General features: G+C 41.8%; 1 protein-coding gene across 4 annotated transcripts in view; it reads left to right on the top strand.

Moving 5' to 3' along the window:
- The window catches only part of CACHD1 (cache domain containing 1), a 235,245-nt gene that overhangs the window by 195,025 nt on the left and 21,806 nt on the right, over window positions 1–18,414 (top strand). For all 4 annotated transcript variants that reach the window (XM_055585592.1, XM_055585591.1, XM_055585590.1 and 1 more), the window contains 4 exons: window positions 4,796–4,964; window positions 10,863–11,005; window positions 11,736–11,917; window positions 12,813–12,923. In XM_055585592.1, coding sequence (XP_055441567.1) covers window positions 4,796–4,964; window positions 10,863–11,005; window positions 11,736–11,917; window positions 12,813–12,923 — 605 coding nt within the window. The remainder of the gene's footprint in view (window positions 1–4,795; window positions 4,965–10,862; window positions 11,006–11,735; window positions 11,918–12,812; window positions 12,924–18,414) is intronic.

Below are 18,414 nucleotides of genomic sequence, written 5' to 3'. Positions count from 1 at the left end.
GTCAGACACGACTGAGCAACTGAACAACAGCAACAGTTTGTTTTTATCATTTTCAACTTGGAAGCTGGGCACTGAAAAGGAGATACAAAAGCACGAATGTCCTCCATTGATGCCAAGGAAAAGACAGATTTACATTAGAATGTGTACTGCTCCCATGTACCACAAGCAGATTGCTAGCCATACCTGTGCTGCCCACTGCAGGTTTCTTTCACTAGCCTCATTCAGACTCTTAAGCTTCAGGGGACTTCCCTTGTGGTATAGTGGTTAGGAATCCACCTTGCAATGCAGGGAACACGGGTTCGATACGTGGTTGGGAAACTTAAGTTCCCACATGCCTAGAGGCTGCTAAGCCCTATATGCCACAACTGGAGAGAAGCCCACGTGCCACAGGGAAGATCCTGCATGCTGCAGGGTTAATTTTTCACATCAGAAAGAGTGAGCCAGACTCCAGAATTTTGAATTGAAAAATACTTTTATATTTACAATTGGAGATTGCTTATCTTACAGTATATCCTATTTGAAATAAATATTTTTTAAAAAAGAACACTGAGCCTCAAAGAATCATAGAGAAATAGAATCTGACACACATCACCCATCTTAATGTTTTTGTCCTTTACTCCCTCTCCCAAGCATAGCATAACAGTGCTATTATGGGGCCCTAAATACTCTAATTGACCAAAAGAAGAGTAGACTTTGATCTTTTTTTCTATCATTCAGTAATAATCATTAAACTTAAAATACAGTCATACTCGAGATTCCCTTAGAAGGCCATTTCTGATGTTTTTATTTTATTTATTTATTTTTTTAAGTCGCTCAGTCGTGTCCGACTCTGCAACCCCATGGACTGTAGCCCACCAGGCTTCTCCATCCATGGGGTTCTCCAGGCAAGAATACTGGTGTGGGTTGCCATTTCCTTCTCCAGGGGATCTTCCCAACCCAGGGATCGAACCCAGGTCGCCCACATTGCAGGCAGACGCTTTAACCTCTGAGCCACCAGGGAAGCCCTCTGATGTTTTTCATATGTGTTGTCGACCCTAACAGAGAAGGCAATGGCAAGCCACTCCAGTACTCTTGCCTTGAAAATCCCATGGATGGAGGAGCCTGGTAGGCTGCAGTCCATGGGGTTACTAAGAGTCGGGCATACGACTGAGCGACTTCACTTTCACTTTTCACTTTCGTGCATTGGAGAAGGCAATGGCAACCCACTCCAGTATTCTTGCCTGGAGAATCCCAGGGACAGAGGAGCCTAGTGGACTGCCGTCTATGGGGTCGCACAGAGTTGACACGACTGAAGCGACTTAGCAGCAGCAGCAGTCGACCCTAAATGGATCTGTTTATTCATCCCTCTAAGTACTGCTATTGAAGATTGACTGTGAACTAAGAAGGACAAAGAAGAATGATACTTCCTGCCCTCACAGAGCTTCCAGCTTAGCAGTGGATGCAGAGTTCAACACCTCCGTGCTGTGTCTACATAGGAATGATAGGAATCAGGAGAAGCCAACAAGCCTCTAGACATGACTCTCGTATGATCTTCTTATTTGCTTTTTATAGACTCATAAGGCAACAGCAATTTCTAAAATGGAAATGAAACTAAACAAAATAATAAGACCATTTGAGAAGCTTATGCTTATCAGCCTAATTCTACTGATATTTTGCTGATAATACAGATCTGAAAAAAGTCAATGTCTGTTTCAAAACTCTCTGAGACAGCTCATTTTCAGGAATTTTTTTTTCTTTTTAGAATGATTATACCATCTGCCCTTTATAAACATACAATTTTTAAATAAGGACTAATTGCTTAATTTTTCACATCAGAAAGAGTGAGCCAGACACCAGAATTCTGAATTGAAAAATACTTTTATATTTAAAATTGGAGATTGCTTATCTTATACTATATCCTAATTGAAAGCAACTCAGGTACATCCTGGTAAAAAAAATCTGTATTAATACTTGTAGGCATTAAAAGAGACAGAAGGAAATAGAGGCATTTTAAGACCTTCTTTGTATAGTAAATAAACCTAGTATTAACATTTTGGGAAGTATAATCTTTATAAAGACTGTCTTTCTTCAGTGGTATTGGCACATTTTGGCGACTCTACTTAGCCGAATGAATATAATCAGGTAATCACTTCAGGTGGAAGTGTTAACTTTCTCAGAGTTTTGAAATTGTCAGTTCAGTTCAGTCACCCAGTTGTGTCCAACTCTTTATGACCCCATGGATTGCAGCACACCAGGCTTCCCTGTTCATCACCAACTCCCAGAGCTTGCTCAAATTCATGTCCATCGAGTCAGTGATGCCATCCAACCATCTTATCCTCTGTCATCCCCTTCTCCTCCTGTCTTCAATCTTTCCCAGCATCAGGATCTTTTCCAATGAGTCAGTTCTTCACATCAGGTAGCCAGAGTATCAGAGCTTCAGCTTTAGCATCAGTCCTTCCAATGAATATTCAGTGTTGATTTCCTTTAGAATGTACTGGTTTGATCTCCTTGCTGTCCAAGGGATTCTGAAGAATCTTCTCCAACATCAGTTATCAAGAATGTCACTGTTAAGTGAACATTTAAAGTGGTAATAAATAATGAGATTGAAGTTAAAAGGCTTGCCTGATTACCCAGGAATAAGAACAAGAATTTTTAAGCTCTTTCTAGTTACATTAGCAGAAGGGGTGGGGTAAGTACTCTTGTCCTCCGGAGTGAAATGGATTCTTCTACTAAATATAATTTAAATAGATTTAGTTGATGTTGATAATAATTGGTTAAACTGCTTGGCATCCATAGATATAGCAGATATTGATGGATTATTTCACTGAGTTAATTTAAATGTAACATGAGAGATTATGTTAGCAGCATTAAGAGATTACTACTTTGTCACTATGCAACACAAGTCTGTCTTTGAGCATTGAGGAGGCTGCATGCTGTGCCAGAAGGAAATACTGACTAATATCAGAAGGTATTGCAACATTCCAGTGTTGTACAGGCATGGTTCACTTCAAAACATGAATCCCATGGATAATCAGTGAAAAAAACCACTCCCCACTCATGGAGGCCTCTTCTAGATATGTTATACATAATTCCTTAATGCAAGCAACTACTTTTTCAGCTAAGAACACAATAGCAAGGAGACCTATTTTGAAATCTGTTTTCCTTTCCAGCTAGAAATTATGAAGTGTTGCCTTTAGATGCTTAGGGTAGTTCTTTTTTTTTCTCTTATATAATTGACCCTTGAAGAGAAAGATAGAATTTTTATCTTACAGAATTGACTTTTTTTCTCTTATAGAATTCTTATAAGAGAATAAGAATTATCCTATAGAATTTCCTTCAGAGGAGGCAATGGCAACCCACTCCAGTACTCTTGCCTGGCAAATCCCATGGATGGAGGAGCCTGGTAGGCCGCAGTCCATGGGGTCGCGAAGAGTTGGACACGACTGAGCGACTTCACTTTTACTTTTCACTTTCATGCATTGAAGAAGGAAATGGCAACCCACTCCAGTGTTCTTGCCTGGAGAATCCCAGGGATGGAGGAGCCTAGTGGGCTGCCGTCTATGGGGTCGCACAGAGTCGGACACGACTGAAGCGACTTAGCAGCAGCATAGAACTTCCTGCAGCCCAGGAAGCAAACTCAAAAGGTGCTGAGACAGGAAGAGGGCAAATAGTAAACGCCACTTCAGAATACTCTGCCACTTTCTAACTTGTTGGGTTGAGGAAGAGGATTAAATTTGCTAATGTAATTGAATATCCTTGGCAGCAGTACTTAAAAGCAATTCCAGGAAGATGCAAATTCCCCTGTGTTTAAAAAGATTCTGCAGCTATCCTCAGAAACCACATATTACACTTAACTCTAACCTGCCTAGTTAAAAAAATTTCTCCTTGATTGTTAACTTATCTTTTGAGTTGCTTTGATTCTGGCCATCTTTTAGTTCTGACTTTGCTGGTTATCACTCTTTTCATTTAAGTACAAACCACCTTTAAAGTATATTCTGTTCAGCTCTTAATATAATGAACTTAGAGAAGTTTGACTTGTATTTTTAAGTCAAGGAGCTAGAACTACATAGCTTGACTTGGCCTTTGATTCATTTAGACATTCTTCCCACCAAATTTTATTCAAGCATCCATTTCTAGGAGCAGAATGAATCTGAAGGTACTCCTGTCTCTACATAGGAGCTTAAATTAGGCCAAATTACAACACACTTGCCTTTCCTGGTCTGAAAGGACAAGTCAAGCCAGCTTTGCTAGGAAGTGATAGGGTTTGCACTTCTCATGAGTCTGAGATCCTAGTCACCTCTAACCAAGAGAAAAGAAAGTGTTCATTGGGAATTGAATGAATAAACCAGATTCTGTACAGGCTGTGTTATATAGATTCATAATTGGCATTTAAAATACTCAATTCTCAGAACACTCATTGCAAAACCAACTGTATATTTTACAACGCATTTCCAACCCAAACAGAAATAAGTGTTGTATTCTTATGCCATGTTCCAGCTTGTATCCATTAGCTTAAATAAGCAAAAGAGGACTAGGGTTACTGTTTTAGAGAGACTATTTTCTAATCCCTTCATCAACTCCATGATTTTCTGTTACATGCATTAAGTTCCCTCGATCAGAAAGAAAAATAAAAAATAGAAAATGTGATTTTTTGCCAGAACCATTTTCTATTACCCCATCTTCCTGTCTTTCCTTCACTCATCACATATTTTTCTGTGTGGGTTAGAAGCAGAGAGAGCAGAAAGTAATGTTGACCAACCTACTGTCTCCAGGAACCTTCATTTCTGTATTAACATTTTCTTTGTCAATTTTCCAGGTCCAAGATACTTCCTTCATTCTCTGTATTGTGGTGATACAACCAGAAATACCTGTCAAACAACTGAAGAACCTCAATACTGTCCCCAGCAGCAAGCTGCTGTACCACCGGTTGGACCTCCTGGGCCAGCCTAGTGCTTGCCTCCACTTCAAACAGCTGGCCACTCTAGGTAAACCCTGCACTTTTCCATTTCCTTTGTGGTCTTCCTGATAGCAGCTCACCATGAGCATCGATTTGAACTAAGATGCTGAATGCCTTCCCAGGTGGCTAGGTAGTAAAGAATCCATCTGCCATTGCAGGAGATGCAGTTTCAATCCATGGGTCAGGAAGATCCCCTGGAGGAGGAAATGGCAACCCACTCCAGTATTTTTCCTGGAAAAATTCCAAGGACAGAGGATCCTGGTGTACTACAGTCCACGTGATCTCAAAGAGTTAGACGTGACTGAGCACACTGAATACCTGCAGTGCCAGTGTGGGGAGACAAATGTAAAAACAATTTGAGGCCTTGCCTTGTCTCTGGTTCTCCATGAGTCACTGAGATGAGGATTTGTGGGTTGGTGACTTATTCAGGATGAACTCTCAGAAGAAATAAGTAGAGAAGTGAAGTTAACAGGAAAAGGAAGAAAGGAGAAAGCAAACCAGAATTTGATTTTAAGTGACGTTCCAGCCTCACCCTAGTCCCGAGGGGGCAAAGCTTGCCCTGACTCAGGAAAGGGAGCTGGACTTTCATATTCCTTAGTCACTTTCAGGTTTCTGCTAATGCAGGACAAAGACGTTTTAGCAGCCCAAAGAATGTCCATCAAACAGAGTGGTAGATATGGCGCACTAGAGGCAGGCACACAGATAATGAAGATGCAGGCGTACAGCATAGCAGGTGGCAAAATGGTAAAGAATCCAAGAGTAGCACACCTACATATCTACATAATGTAGATCCCTGTCTTCGAAAGCGCTTAGGAAATAGGCAAATAATTCAAAGAAACTAAAAGGGAATTTGCATTTGTCTGTGTCCAGTATTTTACAGCCATCGTCTGAGTTGGCCTATTACAGATGAGGACTTTTGGGCTTATCCAAATATTGGGTTGGCCAAAAAGTTCGTCTGGGTATTTCCATATCATCCTGTGGGAAAAGCTGAATGAACTTTCTGGCCCACCCAATCATAACTTTCCCATGGTAACACAGAAAGAAGCGAGGCTCAAATGTGGTTCATGCTTCTCCCATGCCTGATATGCCCCTTTTATTGCATGCTGCCATGTTCCAGATGCACACTAGGCATCTGTGGTGTATGTTATATGTCACAGTATACTCCCAGTATTATCAAACACAAATTTTCTTTTTCACCTTTGAAAATACTTAGAAGTCACCATCCATTCTCCAGTTTCAAAATGAGAGCACTTGTGTTCAGGTTTCTCTTTTACATTCCATCCTACAGAGTTTCTGCCTGGACATGAGATCAACAGAGCAGGCCAGCCTAAGTCGTTTTATCTATGATACACTCCATTAATGTAGACAAGTTAGATGGCCAGAGATGTCAACTTGGATTTACATTTCCTTGTTTGTTGTAATTTAGGTTTGAGGGGAAGGGGGTTGCCTTCTGTTTCTATACAAGTGAGTGATTGAGTGAAAGTCACTCAGTCGTGTCCGACTGTTTGTGACTCCATGGACAGTACAGTCCATGGGAATTCTCCAGGCCAGAATACTGGAGTGAGTAGCCTTTCCATTCTCCAGGGGATCTTCCCAACCCAGGGGTCAAACCCAGATTTTCCCGCATTGCAGGCAGATTCTTTACCAGCTAAGCCACCAGGGAAGCCCAAGAATGCTAGAGTGGATAGCCTACCCCTTCTCCAGGGGATCTTCCCAACCCAGGAATCGAACCGGGTTCTCCTGCATTGCCGGTGGATTTTTTACCAGCTGAGCTACCAGCGAAGCCCCATACAAAAGAGTATGTCCTTTAATTCATATTTGTAAGAACTACTTAAAGAAAAGCTAAGATATGCATAATTCTATTGAGCACTTAAAATGTGGCTAAACCAAGTTGAGATTTATTGTAAGTATAAAATACATACTTAATTTTTTGTATTGATTACATGTTAAAGTGATAATGTTTGGATATATTGGAGTCTATAAAATGCACTAGTAAAATTAACCTGTTTGGTCCTCCTTTTCTTTGTGTGGCTACTAGAAATTTTTATGTCACAATGGGGGATTGCATTGTATTTCAGCTGGACGGTCCTGCTCAGTTGGACATTTTCACTCCCAGAAAATGTAGAGCTTTATCAATGCCCGTACATTACTTAGGACTAGTGAGCTGGTCTGGGGACACGTGGACAAACCTTATGCCAGTGTCCGACTTCCACTGGGTACTCTTTCCACTGTACAACCCAACTTCATTTTGGCCATAGAGCTCCCCCAGGGCAATGTGTGGAGAGATCACTGAGGATAGTCTAGTGCTGCTGCTACTGCTGCTGCTAAGTCGCTTCAGTCGTGTCCGACTCTGTGTGACCCCATAGACGGCAGCCCACGAGGCTCCCCCATCCCTGGGATTCTCCAGGCAAGAGTACTGGAGTGGGTTGCCATTGCCTTCTCCAATGAAACAGTTGGTAATGAAAGTGAAACAGGATAATACAAATATTTTTTAAAAGAAGTGGAAAATAAGGGAAACAATGGCAAATAAGTGATTTTTACCTAATTTCATTGATGATGGGGATTTTGAGGCAAGGTATTAATTTAGGTCGGAGCTCCCTTCCAGAGGTCTGAAGGATGGGGCGTTGTCTTTCTTGGTATACAAAGAGGGACAGAGGAATTTTGAAAGATTACATCATCCTGTGCAGTTGAGTACACAGGTATATATGTAAGAGCTATGTGTCTAGCTCCTAGACATAAGACTTTGGGCCCTGTATGTTGGTTTTTCCTCTCCTTCTATCCACATCACTACAAGGAAGGTCCCCTCCCCGAGTTGTCTCTCCTCCCCTTCTGGTCCAGCTCTTATCCCTGAGATGTTTTTTATATCATTGTGTTGTTCTAATATTGTTGTTTTCCTTTTTTTTTTTCTTTATTTTTATCTTAAAACTAGTCAATCTAATCACACTAGGACCACAGCCTTGTCTAACTCAATGAAACTAAGCCATGCCCTTGGGGCCACCCAAGACGGGCGGGTCATGGTGGAGAGATCTGACAGAATGTGGTCCACTGGAGAAGGGAATGGCAAACCACTTCAGTATTCTTGCCTTGAGAACCCCATGAATAGTATGAAAAGGCAAAATGATAGGATACTGAAAGAGAAACTCCCCAGGTCAGTAGGTGCCCAATATGCTATGGCATCACTGACTCAATGGACGTGAGTCTGAGTGAACTCTGGGAGTTGGTGATGGACAGGGAGGCCTGGCATGCTGCGATTCATGGGGTCGCAAAGAGTCGGACACGACTGAGTGACTGATCTGATCTGTTCTTGGAGTTTCAGGACAGTCTCTCTGGCACACCCTGCACAGAAGGCCCCCGAGCATATACACATGAACTCATTGCTAGGCAACCTAACCTTTTTTTAGCCACTGGCTTTCTTTTCCTTGATATGGATACAATAATTACTCCCAAGCTATACCATGATGATATGAGAGTTCAAGGAGACGCAGCAATACTGGAAGCATTGTGTCGTGGTAAAGGAAGACTGCAGTTCTGACCCATCCTGCTTAGTTCAACCAAAAATCCTGGGTGGAACCTTTTTTACATTTTTTGAAAATTGTCAGAGAACTAACCTAATTGGTAATGGACCAAGTCCAGGAGCCTCTAAGAACCCAGAGAAGAAAGCCGTCATCGACTGGTTTTACTGTACTCATAGTTATCAACCCAGAAGAGGGACTTCCCTGGAGGTCCAGCAATTAAAACTCTGTGCTTCCAATGCAAGAGGCTCCTGTTCAATCCCTGGTCAAGGAACTAAGATCTTAAATCCCGTGTGGTGTAGCCAACATGCAATAATAATAATAATCAATCCAGAAGAAACAACTGTGAAATTGTGCTTTAGGTAGCTTCTTTGGGCTAGGGAGAGCGACAAAAATCAAATCCAAGGTCCTCAAAATGTGGAGACTTACAAGTGAAACTGCTCCCTTCTGCCCTCCACCTTCCCCCCCACACACATACCTGCTTTTAGCAGAGGTCACAGAGGACTATATATTCAGGGTAAGAATGAATTAGAACTAAGTCAGCCCTTGACGTGAGATTCCTGTCTTCTGAGTTGTCTAAGGAATCTCGAGTGTTAGCTCATCATAGACTAGTTGGATACCGTAGTCTCCCAGTGTAGCACTTGGGTCATTATCCTGTCTCATTGGAAGAGTTTTCACCTCCCCATCCTGACTCATCTTGGGATTGGCACAGCAATCCTTTGTGGAGGAAGATATTCCCATCCTGTTGAGCCTTAGCATTTGCTACAAAAATTGTTTGTAAGCCTAGCATCCAGTGACAGAAAACCAGGCCACAAGGAAATGAGACACTGTGAGTGAGAACTGACAAAAGAATAGAAAAGGACCCACAGATTTAAATGAGATAAGCCATGTGATAGTACTTTCTAATACTTTTAAAAATATACAGATGAAGAGTAAAATTTCAAAAACAAAGATGTAGTGTTTTTATTTTATAATGTAATTCATTGCAAGGATTTCTGTCCTAATAATACTGGGTTTTTCCTCTTAAGTAAGACCAACAATTAACTACTCCATTTTCATAAACTTTGTCTATGCTATGTTTAGTTGTGCCCATCCGTGAGAATAATTTTTTTTAGTTGAGTCTTGCACTGACTCCACTTTTATTCCATTTTTTCTTATTCCTTGATAATCATACTAATATGAACAGTAAGAGTCAAAACTTACAGAGACACATGACTTGTGCAAGGACTGTTCTAAATAAATTTATCTAAATTTATTAAATCATTTTCTTTGTGTATATTAGCATATAATTTTCACCCTAACTCTGTAGGATTGGCACTGCTATTTCCCCCACTTTGCAGATGATAAAAACATCACATGTATTCTAACTTGTCCAACAGTCACACAGGCTTCCCAGGAAGTACAGTGGTAAAGAATCCACCTTCCATTGCAGGAGATGCAAGAGACATGGGTTCAATCCCTGCATCAGAAAGATCCCTTGGAGTAGGAAATGGCAACCCACTCCAGTATTCTTGCCTGGAAAATTCCATGGACAGAGGGGCCTGGCAGGCTATATAGTCCATGGGATTGCAAAAAGTTGGACTGAGCGACTGAGCATGCCACACATCACACAACCAGGAAATGGTGGAGCCCAGGTCCAACCCAGTCTGACACTATGTCATGTGCTACCTCCTTGGTCCCAATAAGTGTAAGATGTTCTATGTGGATCTAAGGTATGTTGGGGCTTACCTCGTGGCTCAGCTGCTGAAGAATTCACCTGCAATGCGGGAGACCTGGGTTCAATCCCTGGGTTGGTAAGATCCCCACTCCAGTATTCTGGCCTGGAGAATTCCATGGACTGTATAGTCCATGGGGTTGCAGAGAGTCAGTATGTTGAACAGTTACATTCTCAACCCTTGTGTCTCTTCAGGTTTCAGTTCAGTTCAGTCGCTCAGTCGTGTCCGACTCTTTGCGACCCCATGAACTGCAGCACTCCAGGCCTCCCTGTCCATCACCAACTCCCCGAGTTCACCCAAACTCATGTCCATCGAGTCAGTGATGCCATCCAGCCATCTCATCCTCTGTCGTCCCCTTCTCCTCCGGCCCCCAGTCCCTCCCAGCAACAGAGTCTTTTCCAATGAGTCAACTCTTCGCATGAGGTGGCCAAAGTACTGGAGTTTCAGCTTTAGCATCAGTCCTTCCAATAAACACCCAGGACTGATCTCCTTTAGAATCCAGGACTGTAAGCTCCCTGCAGGGAGAGAATCTGACTTTTGTCCTTCACAGCTCCTTCTAGCGTGGAGTTCTTTGCTTTCCTTAGGAATGACTCTAAGCCCCTACAGCTGACAGATGGGCAGAGCCTTAGCCAGGCTTTTGTTTGAGCCTGAGGTGCAGGCCCCATGTTCTCAGGCCTGCTTTGTTTGCTTCTCTTTCAGAAAGTCCAACCGTTATGCTGTCTGCTGGCAGCTTTTCCTCCCCCTACGAGCACCTCAGCCAGCCAGAGACAAAGCGCATGGTGGAGCACTACACAGCCTATCTCAGCGACAACACCCGCCTCATTGCCAACCCGGGGCTCAAAGTGAGTGCTGTCCTGGGGCCTGCATTTCTGCTATTCCCCTCCGCAAGCCTGGAAGGGGTTGCTGCAGTGAACCTTTGAAGTGGGAAGCCAGCCTCTGGATCTGTGCCTCTCAGCTGGAGAGCCAGAAAGACAGTGTGTGAGGCCCAGGGGAGGCTAGCTGGCGAGGACCCTTCTGATGGATTAAGAAGCCCTGTGGGCCAGATGCAGAGTATCTTTCAGGCTTTAGATGCAGTAGAGGCTTTCTAGGTAGGCGGGGTAGGAGTTAGAGACCAGAGAAACTTTCCCAGCCCCATTTTTCCCAGGGCGATGAAGTAAAGTGCCCCTACTGTCGGTTGAGATAAATATGATGAAGTTTAAGGAGCAGAGGTTTAGGGGATGTGTGTGTGTGTGTGTGTGTGTGTGTGTGTGTGTGTGTGTGTGTGTGTTTACATGCGCCTGTGTATGTATTTAATTATTTAATGCTGCACTATATGTTCTTTCCTCATAAATGCAAGAAAGCCTAAGTAGGATGAACAACTGAGTAAGTCACAAGTCACACATCCACTGGCTATATTTCAGGAAGCTTTTGTTTTCACCAAGTTTGGCTGTATCCATCTGCTGTGGAAAGATTTTTAAGAAGTAATTGGGCTTGGCTTCTCTGCAAGAGAGCTTTGGGAAGCTCTGCCAGCAGGCCATTCTCTTTTCATGTGAGTCTTAAAGGATCCCTGCTATGTCTTCCTTTGTTTCCCAGTTCTCTGTCAGAAATGAAGTAATGGCTACCAGCCACGTCACAGATGAATGGATGACACAAATGGAAATGAGTAGCCTGAACACTTACATTGTCCGCCGTTACATAGCAACACCCAATGGCGTCCTCAGAATTTATCCTGGCTCCCTCATGGACAAAGCATTTGATCCCACTAGGAGACAATGGTGAGTTTTAGGGGCTTCCATTATCAAAGGTTCTCCCCTGGTCCTGGAGAGACATGATAAGTACACACAATAAAGCAACTTCTGGCAGTCATATTTAAAGAAGATACTTTTCATGGCAGTGAAAATATGTTTTTGTATTGTTTTTTAAACGTAGTGTGAACAGCAGCTTTGTGGGCTTCCTCTGTCTACGATGCTTTTATCTCTTTACTGAGCTGTTGAGACTGAAATGCTTTATACTTGGCCTTTTCAGTTCCTAGTGGTTTGATTCCCACCTTATATGCAGTGTGTCCACAATGGATACACTTACTGTCATTGCATATGATCATGGTGTCAAATTGCAGCTCATATATGACCTATGCAAAATGACATAAAAACTGAAAAATACTTTTTTACTTCAAGGATTTATTTTCACTCTGATTTTCAAATGCAAAAGCTGGTCAGGTAGTATAGCAAGGGGCAACCTGGGCATGAAAACAGTGTTTCTCTTCTTGAGCTGCTTAGCAGCTGAGTTACTTGTGAGTTGGCTCATCTTTTTTACCGCCTGTCCTCCCGCCCTTCCCAGCCCAGGGCACATTTTTATGTGCCCAGTTGTGTTTGTCCCTACCTGATTTATTAATCTTGGGTTTTGCCTCGGAAACATCTATATTTTTAAAAGCTTATTAAATTCTCACATATATACTGAGTTCAGTATCTTTTCAAAAGAGAATTCCATGTTTTTATTGACCCCTTTTTGTTGATGCTATAGTCAGATATAAAGGGTGGGAATCCTTTTGAACTTAAATGTAACATAAGCACAGTTTACAGTATTTTTTTAGGTTGCAAGCTCACTTTTATTTGAAATGTGCAAAGTTGTTGTTCATACACTAAAGTAAGGACTTTCTTTGGTCTCCATCAGGTATCTCCATGCAGTAGCTAATCCAGGTTTGATTTCCTTAACTGGCCCTTACTTAGACGTTGGAGGAGCTGGCTATGTAGTGACTATCAGTCATACAATTCATTCATCCAGGTAATATTTCTTTATTTTTAATTTTCTTTTTAATTGGAGGATAATTCCTTTACCCATGTTGTATTGGTTCCTGCTGTACAGCAACGTGAATCAGCTATATATATACATTTCCCCCTCCCTCTCGAGCCGAGCTCCCTGTGTTACACAGTAGCTTCCCGCTAGCTGTCTGTTTTCCACATGGTAGTGTGTATATGTCATCGGTGCTCTCTCAATTCATCTACCCTCTCCTTCCCCCACCAGGTAATAGTTCAACTACTATTTACTCATTTCTTGAAAACATTAAGGATATTTTGAAAATCTGAATAGACTAGTAAATAGCAAGGAGTAGTAGCAAAGGTATGACATTTGATATGGGCAAGCTGGGATTTGAATATCTTCTCTGTTATCTTGGTTTTCCTAAACTTCCCGATGTCTGTAAAATGGGGATAATGCTTACCTTACAAGGTTATCATGTGATTGAGTCAGTAAAAGGCACTTAACCCTGTTAGTAGCCATGAGGGTGCTTATGAAGAAGAAAAACAGAGATGTTAGATTCAGTAAAGCAGTTCCTGAAAATGCCAGTCTTAAACCAATCAAAGAAATCGACAGTTATTATTATCAGAGAGTGTTTTCCCGAACAAAGAGTACTGCTAGTGAAGGAAAAAATGTATCAAGACAAAATTCTTCCCTCTTGTATTTGAGTTTCTTTAGAATTATATATGGCAACCCACCCCAGTACTCTTGCCTGGAAAATCCCATGGACGGAGGAGCCTGGTAGGCTACAGTCCATGGGGTCGCAAAGAGTCGGACTCGACTGAGCGACTTCACTTTCACTTTTCACTTTCATGCATTGGAAAAGGAAATGGCAACCCACTCCAGTGTTCTTGCCTGAAGAATCCCAGGGACAGGAGCCTGGTGGGCTGCTGTCTATGGGGTCACACAGGGTTGGATACGACTGAAGTGACTTAGCAGCAGCAGCGGTAGAATTATATAGGAATTTGTTGTTGTGATGATGGTTTTGCTGCTGTTCTTACTTTGTCATTGCACTCTTTTGAGAAATGAATGGCATTTTGAAAACTGATTTTTCCAAGAATGCTATAAAATGTCAGTATCACTGTAAATATATTTAGGGTGCTTTATATTTCAGGTTTTTGAGGTTTCAGTATTTAAGCTACAAATGTCAGTGAAATGTTGGATAAGGAGGAAAGTCAAACACATTGTTTTAATCCCTTCATTGTACAAATCACTGTTTTTTTCCTTAGCAACCAATAGAGACTATATCTTGAATGGTATCTGTAATGATGCCTTAAAATTTATGTGAGACAGATTTTCTTGCTAACTTTATGCTTTTCACTGGTGCTCATTATATATCAAATGATTGACATCAGTAGAATTATTCTAATGCTAGTTCATTGGGAATAAGAATTGTGAAGCAGTGCTGTGTGGAATTTCAATAGTGTGACCTGTGTCTCCATGGTAAGCAGGGCCCTGTTGCCAGCCAGATATTGATTTCTTTTCAGGGCATGGTATTTATTTGGCTTCATCACATATGAACAAGCAAACATTCTCTTAGAACAAATCTTTTCAATGTTTTTAGTAACAGACCATCTATAAGGCATATACCTACTGTTGTCTGAATAGCGAGACTTATCTTTTCTCTCATATATTCTAGTCAATTGAGAAAAAGTAAACAAAGGTGTTTTCTTTGAGGGGACAGCAGTCACCTTGACCTTTGATGACAAGGACATGGGCTGGAATCGGGCTCTTAAAGGTGATGCTTGGAGCAGGGAGAGGATGCCTACCTGTGTGTCTTACTTATTCCTTGACTTAATCCTTGATCTGGCTTCTCCCGCCTGCCACTCATGATCAAGAACCATTAACTTTTCCTCCTACACAGTATTGTTTTGCTGTAGGGGAGGCAGGGGGATCACAGAGAGGTGCAGATTTTTATGCTCGTATACTTGTTTTTGTCAGAATTTGAGTGGGTGGAAGAATTTCTCATTTATTTATAAATATTTATCATGTCATCCCAAATGAAGCATGATGGAAATAGGATGGACTTTCAAGTTGCAAAATATCTTGGGTTCAGTTCCCTTATTTGGTTATTGTTTATGACTCAGACAGTAAAAGAATCTGCCTGCAATGCAGGAACCCCAGGTTTGATCCCTGAGTCAGGAAAATCCACTGGAGAAAGGAATGGCTATCCACTCCAGTATTCTTGCCTGGAGAATTCCATGGACAGAGAGCCTGGTTGGCTACAGTCTATGAGGTCCCAAAGAATCAGACACAACTGAGCAACAAACACTGATAGTGTATTTAGACTACACAAGTTTAGCTATTTAAGTTTAACAAGAGTTTAAAAACCTGTCCATCACTCACTCAATGAGAGTGTATTCCAGGAATAAGTATCTGCTTACGTCTTGATCAATATGCAGTCCCATGGACTTGATTGTTTGAACATTTTCCTTAGGTGAGCATGTTTTTATCATTTAAAACCTTCTATTTTGTTCACTGTATAGCTTAGAATGCAAGTCAACTACTGCTTCTGGTTTTCAACCAAGGCAACCGCAGCTTTAATGGGTGTGTTCATAGGTGGGCTCTGCAAAGGGACTTCTTCCAAATGAGTACCAGTGACTTTGATCTCACATGCCAACTTGAGAACCTGCCCTCCCCCTAAGATGGATTCTACTCTGAAAAAGCAGATTTGCCATTTACTGTCTGTATGACTATTAACAAGTTCCTTTTTTGCCTTGGTTTCCTCACTTGTGAAAGAAGGATATTAGGACCTACCTCAAGTGATGATTTAAAGATTATTTTAAGTAATATACATGAGTCTCCAAGAACACTGCATGGCCCATGGTAAGGGCTCAGTTCAGTTCAGTTCAGGCGCTCAGTCCTGTCCGACTCTTTGCGACCCCATGAATCACAGCACTGGTTGGACCTCCTTGTAGGCCAAGGGAAAGTCTGACACTGTTTCCACTGTTTCCCCATCTATTTCCCATGAAGTGATGGGACCGGATGCCATGATCTTAGTTTTCTGAATGTTGAGCTTTAAGCCAACTTTTTCACTCTCCTCTTTCACTTTCATCAAGAGGCTTTTTAGTTCCTCTTCACTTTCTGCCATAGGGTGGTGTCATCTGTATATCTGAGGTTGTTGATATTTCTCCCAGCAGTCTTGATTTCAGCTTGTGCTTCTTCCAGCCCAGCGTTTCTCATGATGTACTCTACGTATAAGTTAAGGGCTCAATAAATGTTAAATGTTTTTATTAGTATTATATTCCATGATTCTCTGAGCCTCGTGTATAAAACAGAGGTAGCAATGCCTAGATTGAACTGAAAAAGCGCAAATTATAGATAATGTATGTAAAATGCTTGCCAGTGTCAAATCCTCAATAAATGGTAGTTACTTTTATTATTACGCTATTCATGATTTTAAGTTTCTGGCGTTTTAATGGGTCAGAAGAGAGAACTTAAGCTAATGTTCAACTTGTCGTGAAGCACTCTAATTCTCCCTTGGTTTTCAAATGCAGTTGGGCTGTGCTCTTGAGGACAGGTTTTTCAGTGCTCACTTATCAATTACATAGCTATAGCAACTGTCCTCTGATTCTTTCATCAGCATTGTTAGTGGCCTGAGAATCTAGGTGTTCACTCTTTGGAGGAAGATAGTGTGGTAGAGATGACGAAGTACAGTCAGTGATTAAGGAACTGGTCAGACAAGTCTTTGGCAGTGAAAATCTCACCAGAGCGCTGCAAAGCATGCAATGTTGTGCTGAGAAATGTAGGCTTGGTTTCATTTTCCTGTGGTAGTCTTTACGAGTTGCTATGGTAACCATGGACATTTTTAAATGCAGGTGAAAATATGAATGCTAGACTTCCATGGGCAACGTATATGCTTTTACTTCAGCGTGTTTATCATATGTGGGAGCAGATGGCAGTCATGCAAGGGAATTTTAGAAGCAAAATCAACTTGTCCCCAAAAACCTGAATTGTATTTTTTAACTAAGGCAGCTATAGTACTATAGAAAGAACCAGATTTCATACTGGTTTCTAAGCCATAAGTAAAAAGTGACCGATAACCATTCAAAACTAATTTTTCATTTATAAAATAGGAATTATAATTCCTTTCCGATGTCTTCAAAGGAAATTAAATAAATGGTTAAATGGTTTAAAATTGCTTGGAAACTTTTGAATGCCATGCAGATCTAAGGAGGCAGAAAATCTATTGGTTAGGAATATACAGCCTTTCCAGTTGGCACTAGTGGTAAAGAATCCACCTGCAGGAGACATATGAGATGCCAGCTCAGTCCCTGGGTCAGGAAGATCCTCTAAAGGAGGGCATGGCCACCCACTCCAATATTCTTGCCTGGCAAATCCCCATGGACAGAGAAGCCTGGTGGGCTACAGACCATAGGGTCTCAAGGACTTGGACTTGACTGAAACGGTTTAGCATACGACACATATGCTTTGAAGTTAAAGGCACTGAGTTTGAATTCAGGCTTCCACTAGTTATTCACTATGTGACCTCAACCAAACACTGAATCTCCCCAAGCTTTGGTTTTCTGGAAGTACTGCCTCACAAGCTTTCTGGGAGAAATCACTGAAGTGATGTATTCAGATGCCTACCAGAATGCCTCTCAATTGTGAACATTATACAGGCTCATCTCTCTTTCCTGAACAAGCCAGAGGGGTTTAGACTCCTTTTGACTAGTACTTCAGCAAAATATTATTTCTACAGTGTACAAATCCTGTAAGGATTTTGTAACTGTAATTGAATTTTGAACTGTTCCCACGGTACAATTTAAGTTACTTACGTAATAATAGGGGCTCTTTCTGAGGCAGTAGCCTCTCAAAGACAATCCCACAACATGGTCTTCCCCCGTCCCATGCCCAAAATAGCTGATAGGAAAGTTCTGATAGAAGTTTATTTATAGCTGTGATGGGTCTTCGTTGCTTTGCAGGGTTTCTCCTCTAGTTGTGGTGAGCAGAAACTACTATTTATTGCCGTGCACAAGCTTCTCATTGCTGTGGCTCCTCTTGGTCCAGACCATGGGCTCTAGGGTGCACAGGCTTCAGCGGTTCCGGCTCTCAGGCTCTAGAGCACAGGTTATTCCGTGGCATGGCGATCTTCCGAGACCAGGGATCCAACCTGTATCTCCTGCACTGTCAAGCAGATTCTTTACCACTGAGCCCCCAGGAAAACCTCAGAAATCTCTCTTTTTTTAATATTTATTTATTTGTCTGTGCTAGCTCTTTGTTGCAGCACGTGAACTCGCAGCTGTGAGATATGGGATCTAGTTCCCCTGAGCAGGGATCAAACCCGGGCCCCCTTCATTGGAAGCACAGAGTCTCAGCCATTGGACCATCAGGGAAGTTCCTGATGGAAATTTCATTGCAGATCTTGGTCCATTTTTCTAGTTTTGTTTTGCTTGTTTCAACAGGAGTGAGGGGTCAGTGGTGAGGGTTGGGTTAATATGTTGGGATTAATGTTGACAGTAACCAGTTGTCTCTATGG

The sequence above is a fragment of the Bubalus kerabau genome, chromosome 6, assembly GCF_029407905.1.
Source record: "Bubalus kerabau isolate K-KA32 ecotype Philippines breed swamp buffalo chromosome 6, PCC_UOA_SB_1v2, whole genome shotgun sequence".
In the NCBI taxonomy this organism is placed as follows: domain Eukaryota; kingdom Metazoa; phylum Chordata; class Mammalia; order Artiodactyla; family Bovidae; genus Bubalus; species Bubalus kerabau.
Note: the sequence above shows the minus strand (reverse complement) of the source record. Positions and strands in the feature narration are given on the sequence as shown.